The sequence below is a fragment of the Cydia fagiglandana genome, chromosome 25 (genome assembly GCF_963556715.1).
Source record: "Cydia fagiglandana chromosome 25, ilCydFagi1.1, whole genome shotgun sequence".
Lineage (NCBI taxonomy): Eukaryota > Metazoa > Arthropoda > Insecta > Lepidoptera > Tortricidae > Cydia > Cydia fagiglandana.
In genome coordinates, this window is record NC_085956.1 from 957812 (window position 1) to 980981 (window position 23170).

The 23170-nt window shown below is 37.9% G+C and overlaps 1 protein-coding gene across 2 annotated transcripts in view; it reads right to left on the reverse strand.

Moving 5' to 3' along the window:
• The window catches only part of LOC134677009 (protein daughterless), a 175908-nt gene that overhangs the window by 115809 nt on the left and 36929 nt on the right, over nucleotides 1–23170 (reverse strand). Inside the window, exons 2-3 of one of the 2 annotated variants that reach the window (XM_063535414.1) lie at nucleotides 18936–18988; nucleotides 8767–8862 (exon numbers count right to left, since the gene is read on the reverse strand). In XM_063535414.1, coding sequence (XP_063391484.1) covers nucleotides 8767–8862; nucleotides 18936–18988 — 149 coding nt within the window. The remainder of the gene's footprint in view (nucleotides 1–8766; nucleotides 8863–18935; nucleotides 18989–23170) is intronic. The other variant, XM_063535415.1, reaches the window with a different exon arrangement.

A 23170-nucleotide genomic window follows, 5' to 3' on the forward strand; every position in this document is an offset into this window, starting at 1 on the left:
TTATCGTAGTGTCAAGTATAGCTGTTCTGGAAAAGTATATATTGGGGTTTAGATTTGTGATTATGTGGTCCAGACAACTATTTATTCGAGTGTTTAGTTTATGTGTTGTCAACAAGCCGTGCGATGCTAACATATTGAGGTAATTTATAGTCGAGTTATTTTGTATCATAATATTAATATTGATGTCCCCGGTAATAATGACATTATTCCCCAAATGGTTGTTTTTTAAATACAAATCGAGAGACGTAACGAAGTTAGTAGTGTTTGTTATCGATGGAGAACGGTAAATACAGAGTATGGTAAAACATGATATAGTAATTTGTATACAAGAAGCCTCGGGTAACATAACTTCTTTTATCTGATGTTGTATAGAATTTTTTATATAAACTGCTACCCCATCATTTTGCGTTGTCTGTTTTGTAGTATTATAGCATGAGTAATTACATTTTATTGGAAGAGGTTTGTCGTGATTAAACCGACACTCCGTGAGTACCAAAACGTCCGGAATCTGTTGGAATAAGGTTAAGTTTACTTCTAGGTCATCCATGAGTTATAATTGAATATGTAGGTTTTTTTTTAGGCATTAAAGTGGGTAGATCCGTGATCTTACAGAAAAAGCTGCTATTATTGTCCAAGTCGTCCAGTTCGTTTAAAATATCAATCTCTAACATTAAAAAATATTAAAATGTCCATATTGTTTGCAAAGTCGTTAATTGGTGGGGCTAGTAACATGGTATTAATAAACTGGTAGGGTTTAGGCTTTTGTATCACATTTCGGCAATTAATATATTTTTCTAAACTATTAACTTTAGACATTAGGTACTGAACAATCGAATAGAAAGTTGTCACGAATTCATTTTGATGAGACAGTATATTTAACGGATAAGAGTACTTACTATTTTTAGCGAGCACAGAGTACACAAAAAACAGGTAAACAGCAATGTTGTATAATCGTACATGCAAGTATTCAGTTGCAACGTTTTGATTTGAATCAAAAATAATCGACATAAAATAGGCACAGCTGATGACGGTAAGACATAGTCACGAATTAAAAAGACTTTGCACTTGAATTTCGTTATTGATGCATATTATTGGCGAAGTGTCGGTTTTGCGCACATAAACTCGGCCAAACGAAGTCCAGCAATACTTATAATCTTTTGATCTTCTAAGGTCTCTTGCCAAGAAATAAAGTCTCGAAGCTTTTGGTGTTAGTCGCTCGGAAATATAAATAGGTGTATCCCGATTTTTTTCAAGGTCAAGGTGAAGAGCCTGAAGTCTTCCATTTCCACTCCGCGTGTTAAAGGTTTTGGCAGCTTTTAGTATCTTGTCCTTCATAATAAAATTGTCGACTTAAATTCAACAATTATCGACCATTTATCTGTTTTTCCTTTGACACTAAAGATGTCGCAAATGTCAGAGTCTGGTAATTGAACGTTCAAGTTACTGGATAATGCATTTACCGTGCCAATTAAAGTTTCTTGGGAGACTTTATTTTCGAGAGGAACGTTTTTTATCTCAATCATTTTGTTAGTGTTCATTCTCAGGTTGTCTTCTAATCTCTCCTCCAATATTACCATTTGATTATCTTTATTTCTCAACTCGCCCTCAAGCGTCTCCATTTTCAACTTCATTTCACTATTCTCTTGAGTGAGGAACTCTATGGAAGTCTCAATCTTGGCGTTCGATTCTTTTATACCTTCAAGTATAGGAAATAGTTTATTCATTTGAGCTTCCTGTCTCTTAGCTGCGTCAGCAAACAGCTGATTCATCTCGTCACGCAGCTCTGCTATTTCCACACTCCTCGAGGGCTGCAATCGTTTTCGTTTTGCACGAACAGTAACCCTTTTGTTTTGCTCATCCATGCTGCTCGCAATGTCTGCGTCTGAGGTTTTGGTAGAAGTCATTTTTTTTTCTGTTTTTAATTATAACTGAGAGGTCCAATAACACTATAATAATTAATTGTTTAGGTAATTAAAACAAATGTCTGTTGATCGGCTACACCGTAGACTCAATTCGTAGCACGTAGCACTGCGTAGCACAAGTATGTTTTCGGGCGTAGTCGGCGAGTGTCGGGTCGTCGCGGTGGAAGTGAGAGGCAAATTATGGCGATGGTCTCGCTTCCCCCAGGTGGAGTGCGGGGCCGCTAGCTGGTACTGACCGCGACACTTACATTTTAGCTTCCCGAATTTATTATTTTATAATGCACGCGAGAATGCTAATAGCGCATACACAAATAGGGGCGAAAATTCGATCCAACTAACACAGGATTTATACGGAATTTACGAAAACAAGTTGCGCACGTCTGTTCTTTGCGCTGGTTTGGACGAAAGAGGATATGGCGGATGTATGGAAATTTTACGAAAGTTTACGTTTACGATTGAATTTCTCTGTAGCCTTTAAGAGGAAAAATAGGAAAAGCCTGATTCGTTGTAGTCTAGTTATCTGGCTTTCGAAATCACTCGATTTTGTAGCATGAGCATCGATTTTTTTATACAAATTTTACTAAACGCTGACACTCGTTCATCACGTTTTAGGTACAACTTTGCATGAGTGTATTTATTATATTGTAAAAGATTTCAAATTTTCAAGGGTGATTCGTTGTAAAGACACTCTTTGGGATAATAATGATATTTATTATAATTTTTTTTATCAAGCGATGTGGACGCTAGCGACTAAACGGTGACTGCCTTTTTCGCTGATTTTGCACGACGCAGTCTTAACAGTCCGCCGGCCGGCATCGGCCTGTCAGTTGTTCGGAACTGTCAAAATTTTGTTCTAACTGACAGGCCGATACCGTCCGGCGGACTGTTAATCAGTGGGCCCCTTAATGTATCTGCAATTCTGCACCGACTTTGACAGAACCAAGACCAAGACCACCAAATTTGACATTTATGGTGACATGTCCACAATTCATCATCATCATCATCTCAGCCTATATAATTATATACGTCCCACTGCTGGGCACAGGCCTCCTCTCGAGCGCGAGAGGGCTTGGGCTATAGTCCCCACGCTAGCCCAATGCGGATTGGGGACTTCAATGTCCACAATTAATCATTGCAAATGTCTTGCAGTTAGCTTTATCCAACTCTACAATCTCATACCTATTTCATATTTATATTCGCATACCTATTCTCGGCATTCTTTTTGTTTATTATTGTTATTATTTGACGATCCTTCTCAGGTGAAATTTTTCATATTATGTATTATTAATGAAATTAATTTATTTGGATTATCTTGCTATTATTTTAATTTATTTCTGACGATCACAATATCTTCTTCTTCCTCGCGTTATCCCGGCATTTCGCCACGGCTCATGAGAGCCTGGGGTCCGCTTGTCAACTAATCCCATGATTTGACGTAGGCGCTAGTTTTTACGAAAGCGACTGCCATCTGACCTTCCAACCCAGAGGGTAAACTAGGCCTTATTGGGATTAGCCCGGTTTCCTCACGATGTTTTCCTTCACCGAAAAGCGACTGGTAAATATCAAATGATATTTCGTACATAAGTTCCGAAAAACTCATTGGGGGTCATCCATTAATTACGTCACACGAATTTCTAGGTTTTTTGACCCCTCCCCCCCCCTCCTTGTCACACTTGGTCACATTTGGCAAACCCCTCCCCCCTAGTGTGTCGTCACATTTTTTCTACGAAATCGCCAAATCGAATTAAGTAAGTACCTAAGTGTTATTAATATTTTATCAAAATATTTTTGACGATATAAATATTAGTAATTTTATAACCCAAAACTGCTTATAGGTCAGGAAATGAATGCTCAAAAAACGTTGTAGAGGGAAATGCTAGGAACACAATTTTTGACTCCGTAACTTTGTTTAGACTAGTTAGGAGGTGAACATATCAAAAGTCCCCGGCTGTAGCCCCGGTGCTGCGGGGTAGAGGGGGGTAAGAAGGTCGAATTTTTCGGTTTTTCATTGATATCTTGGAAACTTTGCATCTTAGCGACATGACGACTAAGACAAACCGAAAGCTCATAAAATAAGTTACAAGTTTTATCCAGTCAAATTTTTCGATATCTTGAATAGTTTTTGAGATAGACGCTCTTGAAAGTTTATTTAGGGATTTTAATTTTATCTTGATATCTACATCAGTGATGCTGTTAGGCCATGTTTGGCATCATTTTCGTATAAATCGGGGGTGCTGAATTCATTTATGGTATCACATTGACACTATTCCGAAGTAAAAACAAAATTAAAAAAATATATATTTTTTAAAATCCCTCTTCACGCTTAAACCGCTGAACCAATTTCGTTGAAATTTGGTACAGAAATAGTTTCAGTCTCGACACAGGACATATGATAGTTTTTATAACCAAAAGCATCTTTTGAGGATGTGAAAAGTGGGGTGGAAGTTTGTATGGGGAGTCAGTAACCGCTGAACCGGTTTAGGTGAAATTTAGGATGGTATACATCTGTGATTTAGATGAAAATGATACCTAACATGACTTCAAACCTTACCTTAAGCAGTATGAACCTCAGGAATTCAGTTTCGTCGATGAAGTTGAATTCCCCCCATACTCCATTTCACAACTTTAAAGGATGATTATTGAGATAAAAAGTATCTTATGTCCTGTCTTGGGACTCGAAATATCTGTATACCAAATTACAATTAAATCGGTTGAGCGGTTTAAGCGTGAAGAGGAACTTAAAAAAAAAGTTATTTGTTTAAAGTTTATATGTTTTTTCTTAGGAATGGTGTCAATGTGATACCAAAAATGAATTCAGCATCCCCGATTTATACGAAAATGATACCAAACACGGCCTAGCAGCTTCACTAATGTAGATATCAAGATAAAATTTAAAGCCCTAAATAAACTTTCAAGAGCGGATATCTCAAAAACTATTCAAGATATCGAAAAACTTGACTGAATAAAACTTGTAACAATTTTTATCAGCTTTTGGTTTGTCTCAGTAGTCATGTCGCTAAGACGCATAGTTTCCAAGATATTAGTGAAAAACCGAAAAATGAGACCTTCTTTCCCCCCTCTCCCCCCCAGCACCGGGGCTACGGCCGGGGACTTTTGATATGTTCACCTCCTAACTAGTCCAAACAAAGTTACGGAGTCAAAAATTGTGTTCCTAGCATTTCCCTCTATAACTTCTTATTTCTTGGCCTATTAGGAAAGAAAATTAAACGAATAAAAACGATTATCGTTTTAAAAACTTGTTATTTAAAAGTACAACATAAAAATAATTTAAATAAATTTTCGGTTACTGATGAAGTTAAAGTGACGTCACAAAGTTTGTGTCTCCCCCCTCCCCCATGTCACAACATGTCACATTTTCTTGACCCCCTCCCTCCCCCTAAACGTGTGATGTAATTAATGGATGACCCCTTGGTACGAGCCGGGGTTTGAACCCGCGACCTCCAGATTGCAAGTCGCACGCTCTCACCGCTAGGCCACCAGTGCTTCACAATATATTCTTATAAATTGACATTAATGTAATTTGTACTGTAATCATATGTTGTGGAATAAATAAATTTAATCTAATCTAATCATCATACAACATCGCGAATTCCGCATGTCAACAATTCATAATTGTTGTAGGTCGTGCTATCTACCTTTTCTGCATTTTAGCTTTGTGCGTATGAAAACTCGTCACTTTACTCCTATTTATGACTTCTAAGGGCCCCCCCACATCTGGCGTCTTTCGAGCGTCGGAGTCTACAATTCTATGGCCGACGTCGACGCAACGTCGACGCGGCGTCGACGCAACTGCGCAGCGACGTCATTTTCCATAGCGCTGGACTGACGCCGACAGACGCCGACGCTCGAAAGCAAAGAATATAATACTCACTAGGAGAAGAACGGTAACTCCATACAAAAAAATGTCCCCAACCATTTATACGTTTATACTAGTGGCGCCGTCTTTGTGTACCAATGGAACTAAAGTTGACAACCGGTTTAGCCTGGCGGGTATTGGTAGGTAGTAATTCTGTTGATAAACATATTTGTTATTTTCATATCACGAAATATATGCAAGATGCAAATATTACCCCTTGTTTGTGGTATTATCAATTGATTTAAATAAAAGGCATGTTTATGTTTATAACATTATATATATTATTTATTAAAAAATGTTTTACATATAAAAATATACACTGAAAACTGGCAACTGGCAACTTAATAAAAAAATAGACATTAATAAAGCGCATTCACAAAGTTTTCAGTACCTTTTATACAAATAACATTAGGCATGCCTACCTATTTATTACACTTTACACACAGATAAACTACACTTTACACACGGCATTTTACACAGATTTCCAACTTGTATTCATACATTTCTTCACGGTTAATTAATACGCTTTCCAGAATTCCACATGCGTTATGACTCGGTTCCTTCTGAACCCACTAAAGTTGTAAATTTCACTCTGGCTGCTTCAACAGCCGTTGCTCCGCATTTAGCACATTTTCTATGTGCATTGCTGTAATCCATGTAGGTACAGACTTACAGTCTTAAGTGGTACGTAGCGGTACACGTTGTATGTATTATTTAAAGAGTTAATAAATAAAATTTTCGTTATGAACTTTAACCACAGCAGTTGGACAGAGTCATTGACAAATATATTTTTTATTATGGTGGGTAGACGTACCTACCCTCCATATATTTTATGAACATTGATAAAGACAGGGAAGCAAATATTCATTATAAAACTTAATCGCATGTAATTAAGTTTTAAGCGTTTTAAGTCCCGTTTTATGATTAATATTGTATAAAATTGGTGATAATTTAAATCAGAGTTGGGAGCAATGTTGCTGTAGAAAAATGTTTTTATCTTTATTACTCGCAACTTTTTCCCGGAGGCCAACGCACACATAGAAGCTTAAGGCGCACACATGCGCAATTATTTGGGGACATAACTTTCTTAGGAAGTGAACAGGCCTTGCTCGAAAGACACCAGATGTGGGGGGGGGGCATAAGCGTCAAATTGGACTTAACTGACCGCTGGCAATGGCACAAAAGTTGACTAAAATATAATAAAAGTACATTAGACATTTGCTTATTCACGCAACGCAATCTAGGCCGCAATTAGAGAAGGCTTAACAACTGTAGTAAATGTAAGTAGGTACATACCTACATTTCCTATTACAGTATTGTAAAATGAAAAACTATACAGTACAGTATTGTAAAATGAAAAATTATACAGCTTTATACATATAAACCTGTATAATTATTCATTTTACAAGAGGAAAACCAGGACAATCTACTGACAAATTACAAATTATTAGATACTTACGTGTACTCGAACATCACTAAATAAACAACACATACTAAATCAAAAATGATTGAAAATTTGAAAATATAGCAGTGGCGGCGCGTGCATAAAAGCCGATTCCCATCGACTTGCCTGTTTTTGGAAGTTTGAGCAGAGTTGTAAAGGAAATATGTAAGCCTAATTAGCCCCGGCTTGCCTTATGGATACGTTTGACGCGCCGCCACTGAAATATAGGTACTATAAAAGCCACACACTACGAAGACATTAAATTACTAACAGTCACAAATAAAACCAACCTGTCAAAAAACAAAGCAAGTGCCAAAAAACAACAACAAAAGTAGGGTAAAAATATGGGTGTAGACAACTTACTCAAAAATATGTCCCATAGTTCTTACGTCAGTGATGACGTAAGAACTATGGGACATATTTTTGAGATGATTTGTACACCCATATATTTACCGATGACTGTACTAATTTCTCATAGAATTCGTGTTATCCTAAAAATTCAAAGCAAGTGCTAAAAACAGGTGCCGAAAATCCACAAAAAGTGCCAACGTAGTGTACAACAACAGTACAACAAACAAATTACCAGTAAAATGAGCAGCGTAACAACGTCATCTCAAATGGTGAACGAGGACTTTGGATATATTGTCTACGGGTGTCGTTGGTGGCTCAATTTGGAAAAAGAGGAATTTAAGGAGACTGTAAAGAGGTGTTAAAGTAGTTCTGTAAATTGCTCGGGTTATCTAGAAATTGTTGGGCAGTGAAGAACTTTAGGTGATGATAGAGATGCCACCGGTCCTGGTGGTGGCCGTTGGGCACCTTCCATTGGAGAAGCAGTCTATCTCTATTCTACGGTACTAGGAATGAGTGAAAGGACCAACAACTTAACGGTGACAAACAATGAGAGCATTCAACTCCTAAGACGCTCCTCACCCATTGCGGAGGCACGTCTGCGTGTTGGTGGTGTTGGAGATGCCATCAGTATTGGTGGTGGCTGATGCTTGGGCACCTACCACTGGACAAGCTGTCTATTCTACGGTAGGGTGCAGGACAAGGAATGAATGAGAGGCTGGCCCTCTTACAACCCCTTAATGGGGAAAACTATAAAAGCAACATCAACTCCTAGGATGCTCCTCACCCATTGCTGAGGCACGTCTGCGTGTTGGTGGTGCTGGAGATGCCGTCGATCCTGGTGGTGGCCGTGGGCACCTACCATTGGTCAAGCAGTCTATTCTACGTTAGGGTGCAGGACAAGGAATGAGTGATGGACCAGCAACTTAGTAACAACTATGAAAGCGTTCAACATCAACTCCTAGGATGCTCCTCACCCATTGTGGAGGCACGCCTGCGTGTTGGTGGTGTTGGAGATGCCGTCGATCCGAGTGGTGGCCGTTGGGCACCTACCATTGGACAAGCAGTCTATCTCTATTCTACGGTACGGTGCAGGACAAGGAATGAATGAGAGGACCAGCAACTTAGTAACAACTATGAAAGCGTTCAACATCAACTCCTAGGATGCTCCTCACCCATTGTGGAGGCACGTCTGCGTGTTGGTGGTGTTGGAGATGCCGTCGATCCTGGTGGTGGCCGTTGGGCGCGGCGCAGGTCGCCGCCACGCCGTACTACGTGCAAACGTGAGGTTAGTGACAAGAACAGTGGTAAGTGACATGGGGAAAAATTTGTTGTCGGTGGAACTGAATGAAGATTTAACCTTTTCGACGCCAACGATGGATATATCCGAACCGTAGGTCCATCGTCAAAGACAGATTAATCCGTCACTCACCACAGAGCAACATAGACCTACGTGCAAATGCATAAAGTTCAATTTGAGATTTGACACTTCAATGACGTGGCGTCCGAGTGATAGCTTTTGTTTGACATGGCGTCGAAGAGGTTAATAGTATGTATAAAAGGTGTGGTTAGTAAGAATGGTAAGTATGAGAATTTCAATATACGGTGTAACAGAAATTGACAATGGAATTATTATTGTGAATTTGTGATTGTACATTTATAATAAGATGATGTATTTACAGTACAGGGGGCCTAGTCAAGATGATACTCGTACAGTCAGCAGCAGAATGCAGAAAGCAGTTCAAAATGATCTTGATGTGACTTTATTATAAAGAGAATAAGAGCGTGTCAAGGTAATATTGAACACCTCGCCCGCTCAGGAAATATTGCTGCTGACTGTACATCGATAAACGCCGATCGACAAGAAAATATGTTTCGGGATGACAGATGCAAGGAAAAATCACGTGAATTTCTCCATACATTAATTCACTTTCGATTGGAGTTTTCTATTAAAGATTGTCATTTGTGTTCTAGGACTTCTAGCTAAGACAATACAGTCTGCACGAAATAGGGTATAATTATAAAACCAATGTCTATCAACATAACATAACATAACAAATAATAACAATAATAACAATATTAGGTTAGGTTTTTTATAATGTGTTTATATGTATTTTTTATTGTTTTGTGTTTTTATATTTTACTTTTATATTCATATTATAAAAACCCTAGCCTAAGAACAATGATGAATAAAGAGAATTTAATATTATAACATAATATTAACGGCCTCCTAGCCTGCCTACGAAGCAGGAGGTCCCGGGTTCGAATCCTGGTAAGGGCATTCATTTGTGTGTTCATCACAAATATTTGTTCCTGAGTTATGGATGTTTTCTATGTAGGTATATAAGTATTAAATATGTGTATATTATATATATCGTCATCTAGTACCCACAACACAAGCCTTATTGAGCTTACTGTGGGACTAGGTTGATCTGTGTAAAATTTTCCTATAGTATTTATTTATTTATTTTATTATTTATCAACATCGACTTATAGTATGTACAATATTAGCTGACCTTCGTCAAGTGTTACATGTTTAGTTAGTTGTTTTATTAAAGGCTATTTTTAAATCGCTATGCATGAATACATCTTGAATTTCCCGAAGACAAAGATTATACCAGTTTCGAAGGACCATCGCCATGAAACCTTGCACTATCCACCAATATAAAGAAAAAGGGTGTTTAAAAAACGCCCTTCCCTTATCGGCAGTACCTTAAGGGTCGTAAAAAGGAAGCATAATGTAGCCCTACAGAAGGCTCACTTCGTATTGAATCTAACTACCCATTTTCATGGTATATGTGGTTGTTATCTAACTGGCAACCTAAACTGGCATCTAGTCTTCCCAAAAGTCGAAATATTTTCAAAATAATTCATGGACGTGGTCCCAGCACAGTCCCCTGAGGCACACCCTTTATTTGGCCTAGTTGTTGAACAATATGAATCTCCCATTTTTACAGTTAGATACTTAATGTAAATTTTTGTCCAAGCTAACATACTGTAGTATTTCACCAGCGTCACATCTGGATCACTTAAGAGAATCTAAATTTAATTAAGTATCTAAAGTAAATATGTATTTGCAAGATAATATAAAATTATACATGAGGTCCCAAGATACTCCCCTGTGGCACCTTATGTCTTTCTTCTAGTTGATGATAAAAGTAATTAAAATTATCAAATGCATTAGAAAAAATTCTGGTTTATTGCACTAAGATTTTGAAAGCCAAATCCCAAGAATATGTTTATTTAAATGCCTAAAAAAATTTTGTCTTGTCCAATCAGCAGCAGAAGTTGCTAAGCGGGCCGGGTGTTCTAAATGATCTTGACGAGAATTAAGAGTCAGCCGTATTCGAACAATGAGATACGTCAAATAGATATTGAAACGATATGGATCGGATATGTCAGTGTCAAACGAGTGTCAGAACTGACGTTTCTTCAAACACAAACTTCACTTCCGTAGCTGGAATACAGCTGGTAGTCAAGGTAATTTTGAACACCTCGCCCGCATAGCAACTTCTGCCGCTAACTGTCCAAGCAGACCTGCTGTAGAACTTGGCCTGCCCATCCGGATCACTTAAGTGAATGCGACAGTAAAAACGGTCGTCGACCTTTAGTTTTATGTCCGCAGTTCGGGACATGTCCCCGGCTTATGGCTACTTGTAGTCCTCCTTTAAGACGGAAATTATCTCCCTATAGGAAGTTAGTCAATCCTATACCTAATCCTATTCCTATAGGAAGCGCTGGTGGCCTAGCGGTGAATGCGTGTGACTTGCAATCTGGAGGTCGCGGGTTCAAACCCCGGCTCGTACCAATGAGTTTTTCGGAACTTATGTACGAAATATCATTTGATATTTACCAGCCGCTTTTCGGTGAAGGAAAACATCGTTAGGAAACCGGGCTAATCCCAATAAGGCCTAGTTTATTCAATTACACAAACGGGTCTAATACCGCGATATAATTTCATTGTTTTTACCTTTAATTCCGACGTTTCAGCTGAGTTGCACCAGCTGTGGTCACGGAAAGACTGACGTCCCAACAAATGTCAACGGAGATATTAATAAAACAACACTAAACTACCCGAAATTAGTTTATAAAAATGTTCGGGGTAGACAAAGAAATTGCAGCTACCCGTTAAAGTTTAATGTTTATTGTCCACGGCACGACACGCAACACTCACAATATCCATATCGGATATCCATATCGGATATCCGATATGGATATCCTCTGAGTTGGAAGATCAGATAGCAGTCGCTTTCGTAAAAACTAGTGCCTACGTCAAATCATGGGATTAGTTGTCAAGCGGACCCCAGGCTCTCAGCCGTGGCGAAATTCTGGGATAACGCGAGGAAGAAGAGGAAGTTAGTCAATAATAGTCAACCAGAATTAAGAGATTTTTACCAAAAAACATCATCACAGAGACAGACCAAACTAATTTTGCACCCGCCTTGGCAAGTGACAGTCTGGAAGTGCCTTACAAACGTCTAATTTTTATAAACCCGAAGAGTTCCGTACCATTACGCAAAAAACGGCAAAAAATCACGTTTGTAGCACTTAAATATTTATTTTATTTTGTTTTTAGTATTTAATGTTATATAGGTAGCGGCAACAGAAATACATCATCTCAGAAAATTTCAACTGTCTATTTATCACGGTTCATGAGTTACGGACAGACGGACAGCGGAAAATATGGGTGCACTCATACTCAAAACTATGTCCCTAATTATTTTATTTATTTATTTGTTAGTCAAATAAGTAACACAGCATTACAGTAAAACCAAGGCACTGTGAAACTACAAAATAAAATACAATAAGTACAAAGAAACTACAAATAAAAACCAAAGACAAATTAAACCTAATAACTCTGCTGTCAGTATTTTTGAGTAAGTTGTACCTACGTACTCATATTTTTAAACTTGACTGTACCTGCTCTATCGCGCCAGCCAAGTATGTAGTAGGTACAATTAATGATCAATATACAAAAGCCATTTTTCTCCTCTCAAATAAAAGAAAAAAATGCCTTATTTCGATTCCTATTAAAGTGTTTTCTTGTTAAAACGAATCGCTTGTAATTTCCGATCAAAAGTCAGTACTAACAGCTTAATTACGTACAACTCGTCCGTCTGTCCGCCCGATATACCGAACCACCCAAACCTGTCCGCGACAATACGGCAGATGTTCAGTAATCCCTCAAGATAATACACTATAGTTCAATAAAAACGGGGCACTTTGACTAGATTTTTTTAAAGATTAAGACCGGATTTTAGCGCTCTTAAGTGGATGCTACAAGTACGAAGTAATAAACTTGTAATTATATTTTAAAAATGCAAACTTGTTCTGTTTGATGAGGGTTATTGTACTGAAAAAACGAGAGTAGAGACTGAAAATAAATGATAAATTAAAAGCTAATTAACATTCCTACACATCTATTTAATTGTAAAGTGATGATGTAGTTATTTTTAAAAGGATCTATTAAATAGATCATTAATAAAGAAGACAGAACTGCACGCTTTAGACACTACTAAATAGGTACTTATTTTACAGGTTTTATGGTATAATACATCACATTACTGGTGCCACGCCATCCATCTACTTCTGTAGCTACAACTCCAAACTTTTAGCTATTTCCTAGCTATTAGCAGCTAGCTAAAAGCACATAATAAATAATAGTACTAGGTACAGAAAACTCACTCTCTAACAAAACGCGTCTGTTACGATCAGCACAGATATGGCCGCTAGGTGGCGACCTGGGGTGGAACGGATGTATTTTTAGCTACCTGTAGCAAAGCGACCAAATCGCGGAGTGAGCCACGCCGGCTAAAAGTTTGGAGTTACACGCAACCCTGACAAGGAAGAAAAAACCTGACAAGTCAGGGGAAATCCTGACGTATGGCAACCCTATTACAAGCTACATAATATAGATACAAGTACAGTCGCACACATTATCCTCCGTCTTCCGTTTTATGGCCGCCAGAGTCTTTGTACAGTCACGCCCAGATTTACGATCTCTTACGAAATATACATATTTAATGACGCTAACGTTGCGTCTTTTATTGGGGCTTAGTTTTGTGTCACCGAAGAGGAGTTTTGGGAGTTTAATGCTTTTGTGAATACTGTAGAGTGATGAAATTATAGTTTATGGAATTAGATTCTCTTCATAAATTTCGTCGGGTGACAAGCAAAAGTCACTAACTAACACCATTGAAATTATTGGACAATAAACCGTGTTACAAGTGTAATAAAGTGCATTGTTATTTAATTTTTTTGATAGTACTTAGTGACTTTTGCTTGTAACCAGAGATGGGCATTAATCGATTAATTTTTTAGTTAACTAATCAATCGATTAAAAATATCAATCGTCATTTTTTAATCGCGATTAATTTAGTTGCGATTAAATTAGTTGTGAGAATGTACAACTAACAACTAAATTAGTTTTAGTTTCAATCGACTAAATTTCACGGTTAAATCTATATTAAAACTATGTCACTACCCTTGCCATCTTAAGCATCTGTCGAGAGAGTTTTTTCATATACCACAATGATGAATCTCCCTAAATCAAATAGGCTCTCAGATCATCTATTTGAAGAGAGAGTAGTATTGAAAACGAACTTAAAAAAGTAAAAATATTCTATAGATTACATAGTAAAAAAATATTTACCAATGAATATGTCCTTGTTTTTAAACCTATCACAATATTGGAAATGTGTCTGTTTTATTAATTATAAACATTTTTTTTATATTACTCACTGATTAAATAATAAGTAAATGTCACAAATGCAAAACATACTTCGCAAATTTTAATTTCTGAGCATGCAATGTTATGATGTATATACAAACATGTTGATTTTTTATAAGCTTTTTTGATTTTTTGATACTTTTTGCTTTGAATGTTTCATATACAAAGTTTGATTTATTATAACTGTGTTTTTTAATGTTTTATATTACATATAACATATGATATGAACATTTTATCGTATATAGAACGTTTGACTTGATTTTTTTTTATTATTTTTACGATTGACATTGATTAACAACAAAATACAAAGTTTTATTTATAAAATTGTGTTTTAAGTGTCAATGCACAAAGTACCCAATTTTTATTTACCCTTAGATAAGAGAAATGATACACTCCATAAAAATGGTCAAAATATCGCAAGTAACACATGTGCTTCATTTTTATACATGCGTTAAGATGTCCTAATCTGCTGGCTGTCAACATAGCCATACCGAGGTTTTCCATTTAATTTGCTTCTAACATTAGTCGCGGAAAAAAAATAGTCTAACTAATTAGTCGATTACAAAAATTAGTTGTCCGTAATCAATCGGCAACTAATTTAGTTGCAACTAAATTAGTTGCACTCTATACAACTACGATTGATCAGTCGTCGTTTTCAATCGTCAGTCGCAATTAATTCTTTTAGTCTTAATCGTTAATCGTTAGTCGATTACATTTTGCCCATCTCTGCTTGTAACCCGACGATTTTGATGATTCATATTACTACACCTTATAAAACAAAGTCCCCTGCCGCGTGTGTCTGTTTGTATGTTCACGATAAGCTCAAAAACTACTGAACGGATTTTCATGCGGTTTTCACCAGTATCGATAGTGATTCTTGAAAAAGGTTTGTGTATAATTTGTTAACCCGTGCGAAGCCGGGGCGGGTCGCTAGTTAATATTAAAAATGCGAAACTGTGTCTATTTGTCTTTTAGTTCTTCACGCTTAAACTGCTTAACCGTTTCACTTGAAATTTGGTATAGAACTATATAGATAGAGACAGTTAAGGGTGTAAGGCGCTTGTCCCATCAAGAGCGAGTAAGCAATTAACTGTTTTCTCGCTCAAGAAACGAACAAAAGATTAGGGTCCTGTGTTAGTAAAAGAGACACATATAATAATAGTCCATCGCTGGCTGTTCACACTGCCGGCGGAAACACTCGCTCTACTAGTTTGTCGCCGCGATAAGATAAAACTAGCTCCGCGGTACTCGCTCGGCGATGCTCGCTTCGTAGTTTGAGTGACGCGAGTAATAGCCCGTCGCACTCGAACACTCGCCTATAGCCGAGCGACAAAACTATTGGAGCTAACACTCTTCTCGCCGCTCGCCCACTCGTTTCTAGTTAGTTTATCGTTCTACTCGCTTATCGCTCATCGTCGGCGGTGGGACAAGTGCCTTAACACCCGGTCACTATCAAAATATTCGTAATTTACATCTAAATATAGGTACACTGTAAGTCTGTAACATCTCGACAATTGATTCGGAAGTACTTAAGCATCTGTTTCCAACATAATCAGATATGTCAGCTCTGACAGCATTTCAAACCACCCTGTATGCGACCAAACCCGTAGCGACACCTGTCTATCCGGCGAGTACACCAACTTTAATTGCACTAAACACAGCCCTCACGTCAGTCTAGGATCGTGGCAAAAACATGTCCTGTGGTAAGATAAATTATTATCTATTATAAGCCCTTATTGTCCCACTCTTGGGCAAAGGCCTCGGATCTTATTCTTCCACGTATCCAGTATTCCGTTCACGTTCCGTATTCCGTTCCGTTTCCGTATTCCGTTTGACGACCGGTCTGACCTAGTGGGTAGTGACCCTGCCTATGAAGCCGATGGTCCCGGGTTCGAATCCTGGTAAGGGCATTTATTTGTATGAAGATATACAGATGTTTGTTCCTGAGTCATGGTGTTTTCTATGTCTTCTTCTTCCTGGCGTTATCCCGGCATTTCGCCACGCCTCATGAGAGCCTGGGGTCCGCTTGACAACTAATCCCATGATTTGACGTAGGCACTAGATTTTACGAAAGCGACTGCCATCTGACCTTCCAACCCAGGGGGTAAACTAGGCCTTATTGCTGGGATTAGTCCGGTTTCCTCACCATGTTTTCCTTCACCGAAAAGCGACTGGTAAATATCAAATGATATTTCGTACATAAGTTCCGAAAAACTCATTGGTACGAGCCGGAGTTTGAACCCGCGACCTCCAGATTGCAAGTCGCACGTTCTCACCGCTAGGCCACCAGCGCTTCCTTAATTATTATTTATTATGAGCCCTTATTGTCCCACTCTTGGGCAAAGGCCTCGGATCTTATTCTTCCACGTATCCCTATCCTCAGAAGTGTCCCACCAGTCTCCGTCAAAGCGTTGAAGCTCGTCCCGCCATCTCCGATGAGATCTACCATGATGCCTTACAATTTGTGGGACCCAACGGGTGGCTGTTTTGGCCCACAGGTCATCCGGCATACGGCTGTGTCAAGCCCAATCCCAACCCGAACGAAACCTGAGGTGGATGAGCTATCTGTATGGTGACGAAGCCTGCGCTATGGATCTGAAGGTACCTATGCTGTTATTATTATGTTTTTTTTAGGTCAATAAATCAATTCTGTATCCCAGCGGTCGGCAACCAGCGGCCCGCGAGCCTCTCTCCTTATTTTGTATGTAATATTGACAAATGACAATGTCTGATAAAGTCATAAATATTAACAAAGTGCGGCCCGCGACCACTTCGTTGACTGCTATGTGGCCCTTGGCTGCTAAAAGGTTGCCGACCGTTGCTGTATCCCCTTTGAGCTTGGCGGCAGATTTAGCTACGTCGGTTATTCCAGTTTTTTAACGTAGTATTGTATTTTTAATGCGATCGTTGCGAACTATTGAACGGATTTTCATGCGGTTTCAAAAAATAAAAAACTGGGCAAGTGCGAGTCGGACTCGCGCACGAAGGGTTCCGTACCATAATGCAAAAAAGGCAAAAAAAAAACGGTCACCCATCCAAGTACTGACCCCGCCCGACGTTGCTTAACTTTGGTCAAAAATCACGTTTGTTGTATGGCAGCCCCACTTAAATCTTTATTTTATTCTGTTTTTAGTATTTGTTGTTATAGCGGCAACAGAAATACATCATACCTGGTACCAGGCTGTATCTCACGGTTCGTGAGATACAGCCTGGTACCAGACGGGCGGACGGGCGGACGGACGGACGGACGGACAGCAGAGTCTTAGTAATAATAATAGGGTCCCGTTTTACCCTTTGGGTACGGAACCCCAAAAACGAAGGCCCAGAATAGGCTGGACTGGAATGGAAAATGCCGCAGCGACAGAGGCCAGGCCCTCCTAATATTGATAATGCTGATTTCACCTACCAATAGAGTAATTCTTGCGGAAGGTTTAGGTCAGCGGTCGGCAACCTTTTAGCAGTCAAGGGCCACATACTATACTTCGTTTTTTTTAGCATTAGAAATTAGGTAAACAATCTTGATGTGTCTTTTAATTGAAAAACACATTTTAAAAATAAGTTACGGCAAATATGTAACAATTATGAATCTAATACGATCATTTATATTCTTCTACTTTCATAAGTAATAGTTTTTGATTTTTAAAAATCGTTTTTCAATTAAAAGACATGTCAAGATCGCTTACCTTCTTGCAAGTTCTTTCTAATGCTAAAAAAAACGAACTATAGTTAAGGAAGTTGACGCGGGCCGTACTTTTGTTAAAATGTGTGACTTTATCAGATATTGTTGTTGGACAATATTACATACAAAATAGCTAGGGGGCCGTAAGTGACAGGTTCGCGAGCCGCATGCGGCCCGCGGGCCGCTTGTTGCCGACCGCTGGTTTAGATGTATAATTTGTACTCGTGAATTGGTTGAACTATCAGTACAAAGTCGGCGCGGGTTGCTAGTAACTTAATAATTCAACCCTCGATATGCGAAAACAGCAGTTTTTACCGAAACAGCGGTATATCGTGATTTATTCCTGGTAAACGCTGAGCCGGCGCCCTTTTTCATGTTCCCTTTTTGTCCCATTTCTTTATGGAACTATGTTTTTCCCTCGTTGGGAACTTGTAAGAAATACTAACCATTTTAAGGCATATATTATCTTCACTGAGGATATTTTAAGTGAATGACGCTAAAAAACCAAGTTGTTTTTGACGCTATAAAACCAGGCTATTTTCTATAACATTTATAAGTAGCTAATTGCTGTGTGTAGCTAATTTGACCAGTTCACACTTTTGACTGCAACATATACAATTCTTAACCTTAATTCATTGCAATATGGTGAAAAAATGTAAACATAAGTTTTTATGAACTCAACTGTACATTAATCGACTAGTGATAAAACGAATAAAAACTTCGGTAAAAGGTAAGGTATGCTTTTGGCATTAAGTCCGCCTTTTGTACGATAAGTTTTTCTTTTGTGCAGTAAAGTTTAAATAAATAAAATAATGAAATTTAATCACGTTAGACCCGTTAATGACATTAATTATGCGATTTTGTTTAGTTTCGAGATTTTACATGACTTGGATGACGATTTATATATATTTTTAATTAATTTCTAATAAACTTACCATTCCATTGTCCATTCCTCCATACGGTGACTGGTAGCCTGCTTTTTCTGTGACTGCAAAAAAAAACTGCACATTAATACCAAAATACAGGGCAAAAAACTATAAAATAATTACGAAACTAAAGTAAACTAAGCACGAATAATTTAGGACGTTGACCCGCCGCACAATGTCATTGACCGCCGGCATCATGGGCGGTATAGCAATATAATTACGCGCGTGCGATAGAGGTAGGAAATAACGGATCAATGCACGAAATTCTTCTTGCTTAGCGTCCTTAGTTTAAAGTCGTAACTGCACATTGGGCCCACCACGGACCACGTTCGAAGTATTGCCTCTCTGTCGCACTTGTAAGTTCGTACGTAAGTGTGACAGGGACGCAATACGATAAACGTGGTTCGCGGGAGGCCCTCAGATTTCGCAGTGACAGAATACGGAAATGCCACCTTAAACGTCAAATTCCTATTATATGAGAAAATGACGTTCATAGCGGCATTGCAATTCTTTGTTACTTCAATCTGTGCAGAGTTAGAGACAAACTATAGGGTTCCGTTTTTGCCATTGTGGCTAAGGAACCCTAAAAGTCGTTCGGTTTCTCGATTGAGGTATGGTGAAGTGTTTCGACTTACCGTTCACGTGTTATGCCATTTGTATTACAATCCTATGTTTTTGCTTTAAAATATGTAAATATACTTAACATCCAATTTAACATGTCTACAAGTTTTAAGATTAACCCTTTAACGGGTAAGGCTGAAAAAATATCCTAAATTCAAACCACATCGTCATTTTAGTCCAAAAAATGCTGTACAAGAAAAAAAATACAAAGACACGGTGTTACAGGGTTGTCTTTTTTGAGAGCGTTGCGTTAAAGGGTTAAAGGTTCATAATTATTAAGGTAGTGTGTAGTGTCAAATACTGGGACCTTTACCTCAACGCAAATAAGCCCTGAAAAAAACGAAATAATATGTCAAACTGTGTAGCGTAGGTAGATTTTGTAGCAGATTGTGCAAAACATACGACCGCAGATTTTTATTATTAGGGTTGGCCCTGGTTTAGTTTTTTTAGTACCTAATAATAATAACAAACCAGATTAAATAGAGACCATCAATGTGGTCCATTACCCGCCAAAAATCAATTGTCCGTAAAATCAGCGAGTATGTAAATCAGATTCTAATCCCACGACAAAAAACATATCAAAATCCCTCTCGTACACATTTGAAATTATCTGAACTATAAATTATTTGTAAATTTTGACGTTACATTTTAAGCCTTCTAAACAAGAAGTTAAGGTTGATTTTAATATGATATTCTCTATAATAAAAGCCGACCTCTGACAATTTCAACCATCAAGTATTTCGGCTTCTAAAAATTGCAAGTTCATAACAATTGTAGAGTGCTATAGAAAAATCTGTCTTAACATTACGAAATAATGCTCCTTTTCCCAAAACAAACTTGAACTATAATCCCTTTTAAACAACTACCGATTCAACTAACATGCAAATTAGGAATTTCTACTCTATTAAAAAGAAATAAAGTTCTTTTTGCAATGAGATTTAAAGTTGAAAGGTCGATAACAATAAAACTAATCCAATAGGGAGATGATAAAAGAGTATACTTTTGTGACAACCCTATGTTAACCTCAGTACCAAAAGAGCGTATATTATTTAATTTTAATATGAAATTTAGACTTTTTATAGCAGAAAGAGGCAGAGTATGAATTAAGCTGTTTCAAGTTTGGTTGGACATAAGATTAAATCTCTTTTGTTAATAAAATTGCGTTTGACGCAATTGATTTAATCATAACTTTTTTAATACAGGGTATCCATACCACCTCCACTTTTTTGACAGTAGAGGGTAATATATTTTAGCTGTTTAAAAAAAATACAGCCAGTATTCTCTGAGGGATCGTTCTCTTTCTGAAGGCATAATTAGAGTGACAGAGAACGATCCCCGCGCCTTATTACAAAGAGGAAAGGTGTTAAAGTGTTAACCAATTCGGTGCTGATGACACGCCTGCCATGTCATCGTCAATTTACGTGTGGCGTATAACACGGGAGGAGTGTCATCATATTCTATGGCGCATGGCATGGCTGCCGTGTCATGAAATTATTGTTCCGCGCCACAGCAAAAGGCAAAAGTTTTCAAAAATTGAACACGCAAAGAATCGGTTAACATAATCTTTGACGTCGACTGTGATAAAAGTCAAATAAGGGTACTTATTTTTGACAATCCTGATTTTCAATAATAAATAAATTGCATACATTGATAACGGGGTTTGCTAATGTCTCACATGGGCGTAGCCTAACCTGTATACTAGTACATATGAGGTGAGGATCTCGGGAGGGGAAGCAAAGTACGGTCTAGCTTCAATTAGCCCCCCCCCCCCCATTAGTTAAGCTAGTCTAAATCAGCTAAATCGCCGTGCAACTGACAGGAGGGGCGAAGCCCTGAACGCAGTGAGACGCGAAACGCGACAATGTTACCGAAAATAGCGTAAATGCTATTGCTAATCTATATCATGTTTATACATACTTGCATAACTTTTTTGTACTTACAATAAATGTAAGTCCGAGAGAAGCGTCTGTTTCAGTTGGGCCAAATTTTTTTTCATATGTCTATCCCGCTGTCTACAGTGTCTACATTTCTCACCCGAATTATATTTGTGAAAAGATTCTAACTATACTTAGTATAGATTTTTTTGTCGATTCAGTTTTTTTTTCAAAATGGCTAATTTGGACTCGCGAGTCACAAGTTCAGGGGTCGGCAAACTGCTGCTCTTTGAGATTCCTAAAACTGGTGATAGAACTACCTACTACGGTTGGATCTTCTTCTCAAAAGTTTGCCGACCCCTGCAGTCGTTAATAAGAAATAACCTTTTCTTACTATTCTTTTCTTTTTTTTTCTGCTTCAGCTTCAGGAAGTTGCGCAGATCGGGACAGGTGGCACGCTCTCGTTTCGGAGACCAAGTTTCTCTTTGGATCGCTGAGCCAATAGTTAGGTAGTTTTAGTTAGTTAGTCTTAATTTCTTAGCAATGACCAAAGCAGCTCATCTCGCAATTTCTTAAGCCATACCGCATAATTGCCTTTCGTCAAAATATTTAGCCAATTTTCCAAATTAAGCAAAACTGAATTAGCTGAAGTTAGTCCATCAGAGCAGAAGCGATTATGGTAATATTCTTCATAATCCAGCCATTTAATAGCCCATTGTCAGCCTTTGGCACATTTACCTACCCAGCATCTCCACCAACTTAGCACATTTTACCAATTTCAACCCTAATTTTAGGTGCTTAAGGTTGATTTTCAAGTGGAGTTTCGGTTTAGATAAGAGGATGTAAAAGTAAAGTGGGATTGTAAACAAAAGACGCTAGGGTAAAGTGTTGGTTATTGTTGCGGTAAAGAGTTATTATGAAAGCTATCTATCCTTGGTGTTGGGTGATTAATATTGGTTGTTTCGAGATTTTCGAGTGTTTTTCTTCCAAAACGCTGCTTGCTGACAAATAATATACACTGAGAGAAAAGTACAACAAAAATACACTTAGAATTACAAAAATAAACTTAATCCGGGGACAAGGAGAGTTAACTAATAGGAACAAATTGACTTTTGCAATTTCTATTAGTTCTTGCAATTTCTATTATCTGTTTGTTGAAATTATATTTGGGATTACTGAGCTGTTTGTAGAAATAAATAAACTTTACAGAAATAGTGAAACGTCCATAATTATTACTAAAACTTCATTTTTTCCCCCAGTACAGAACTGTTTTTTAATTCCTGGTGATGATTTTTCTCTCAGTGTATGTATATATGGTTTTAGTTATCATTCTTTTCATTCTGCACATAATAGCATAAACAATTTAAAAATACTTGTAATAGTAAGGCGTAATCGGGTAATACCGAAATACTTCTGTGTCGGGTAAATCAGAAAATCACCCTTAATTCTATTAAATTAGTCGATTTTCCTAATTACCCGAATACACCTCAGAGCCCCTACTGCCCCTACTGTAAATTTCATTCATTTCAATAAATTTAATAATGTAACTTTTTAATTCGAATCCATCAAGCATATCATGAAAGTAAAGTAAAATGGGGGTGAACATTTGTCTAAGAATAAATAAATACTAATAACACGCAAATAAATACGACATGGATTTTTTTTAATTCTAAATAACCTGTTAGCGTAGTAATTGTATATATTTACCACTACAGTCAGATAATGGCGCAATAATGAATGAAACATCAA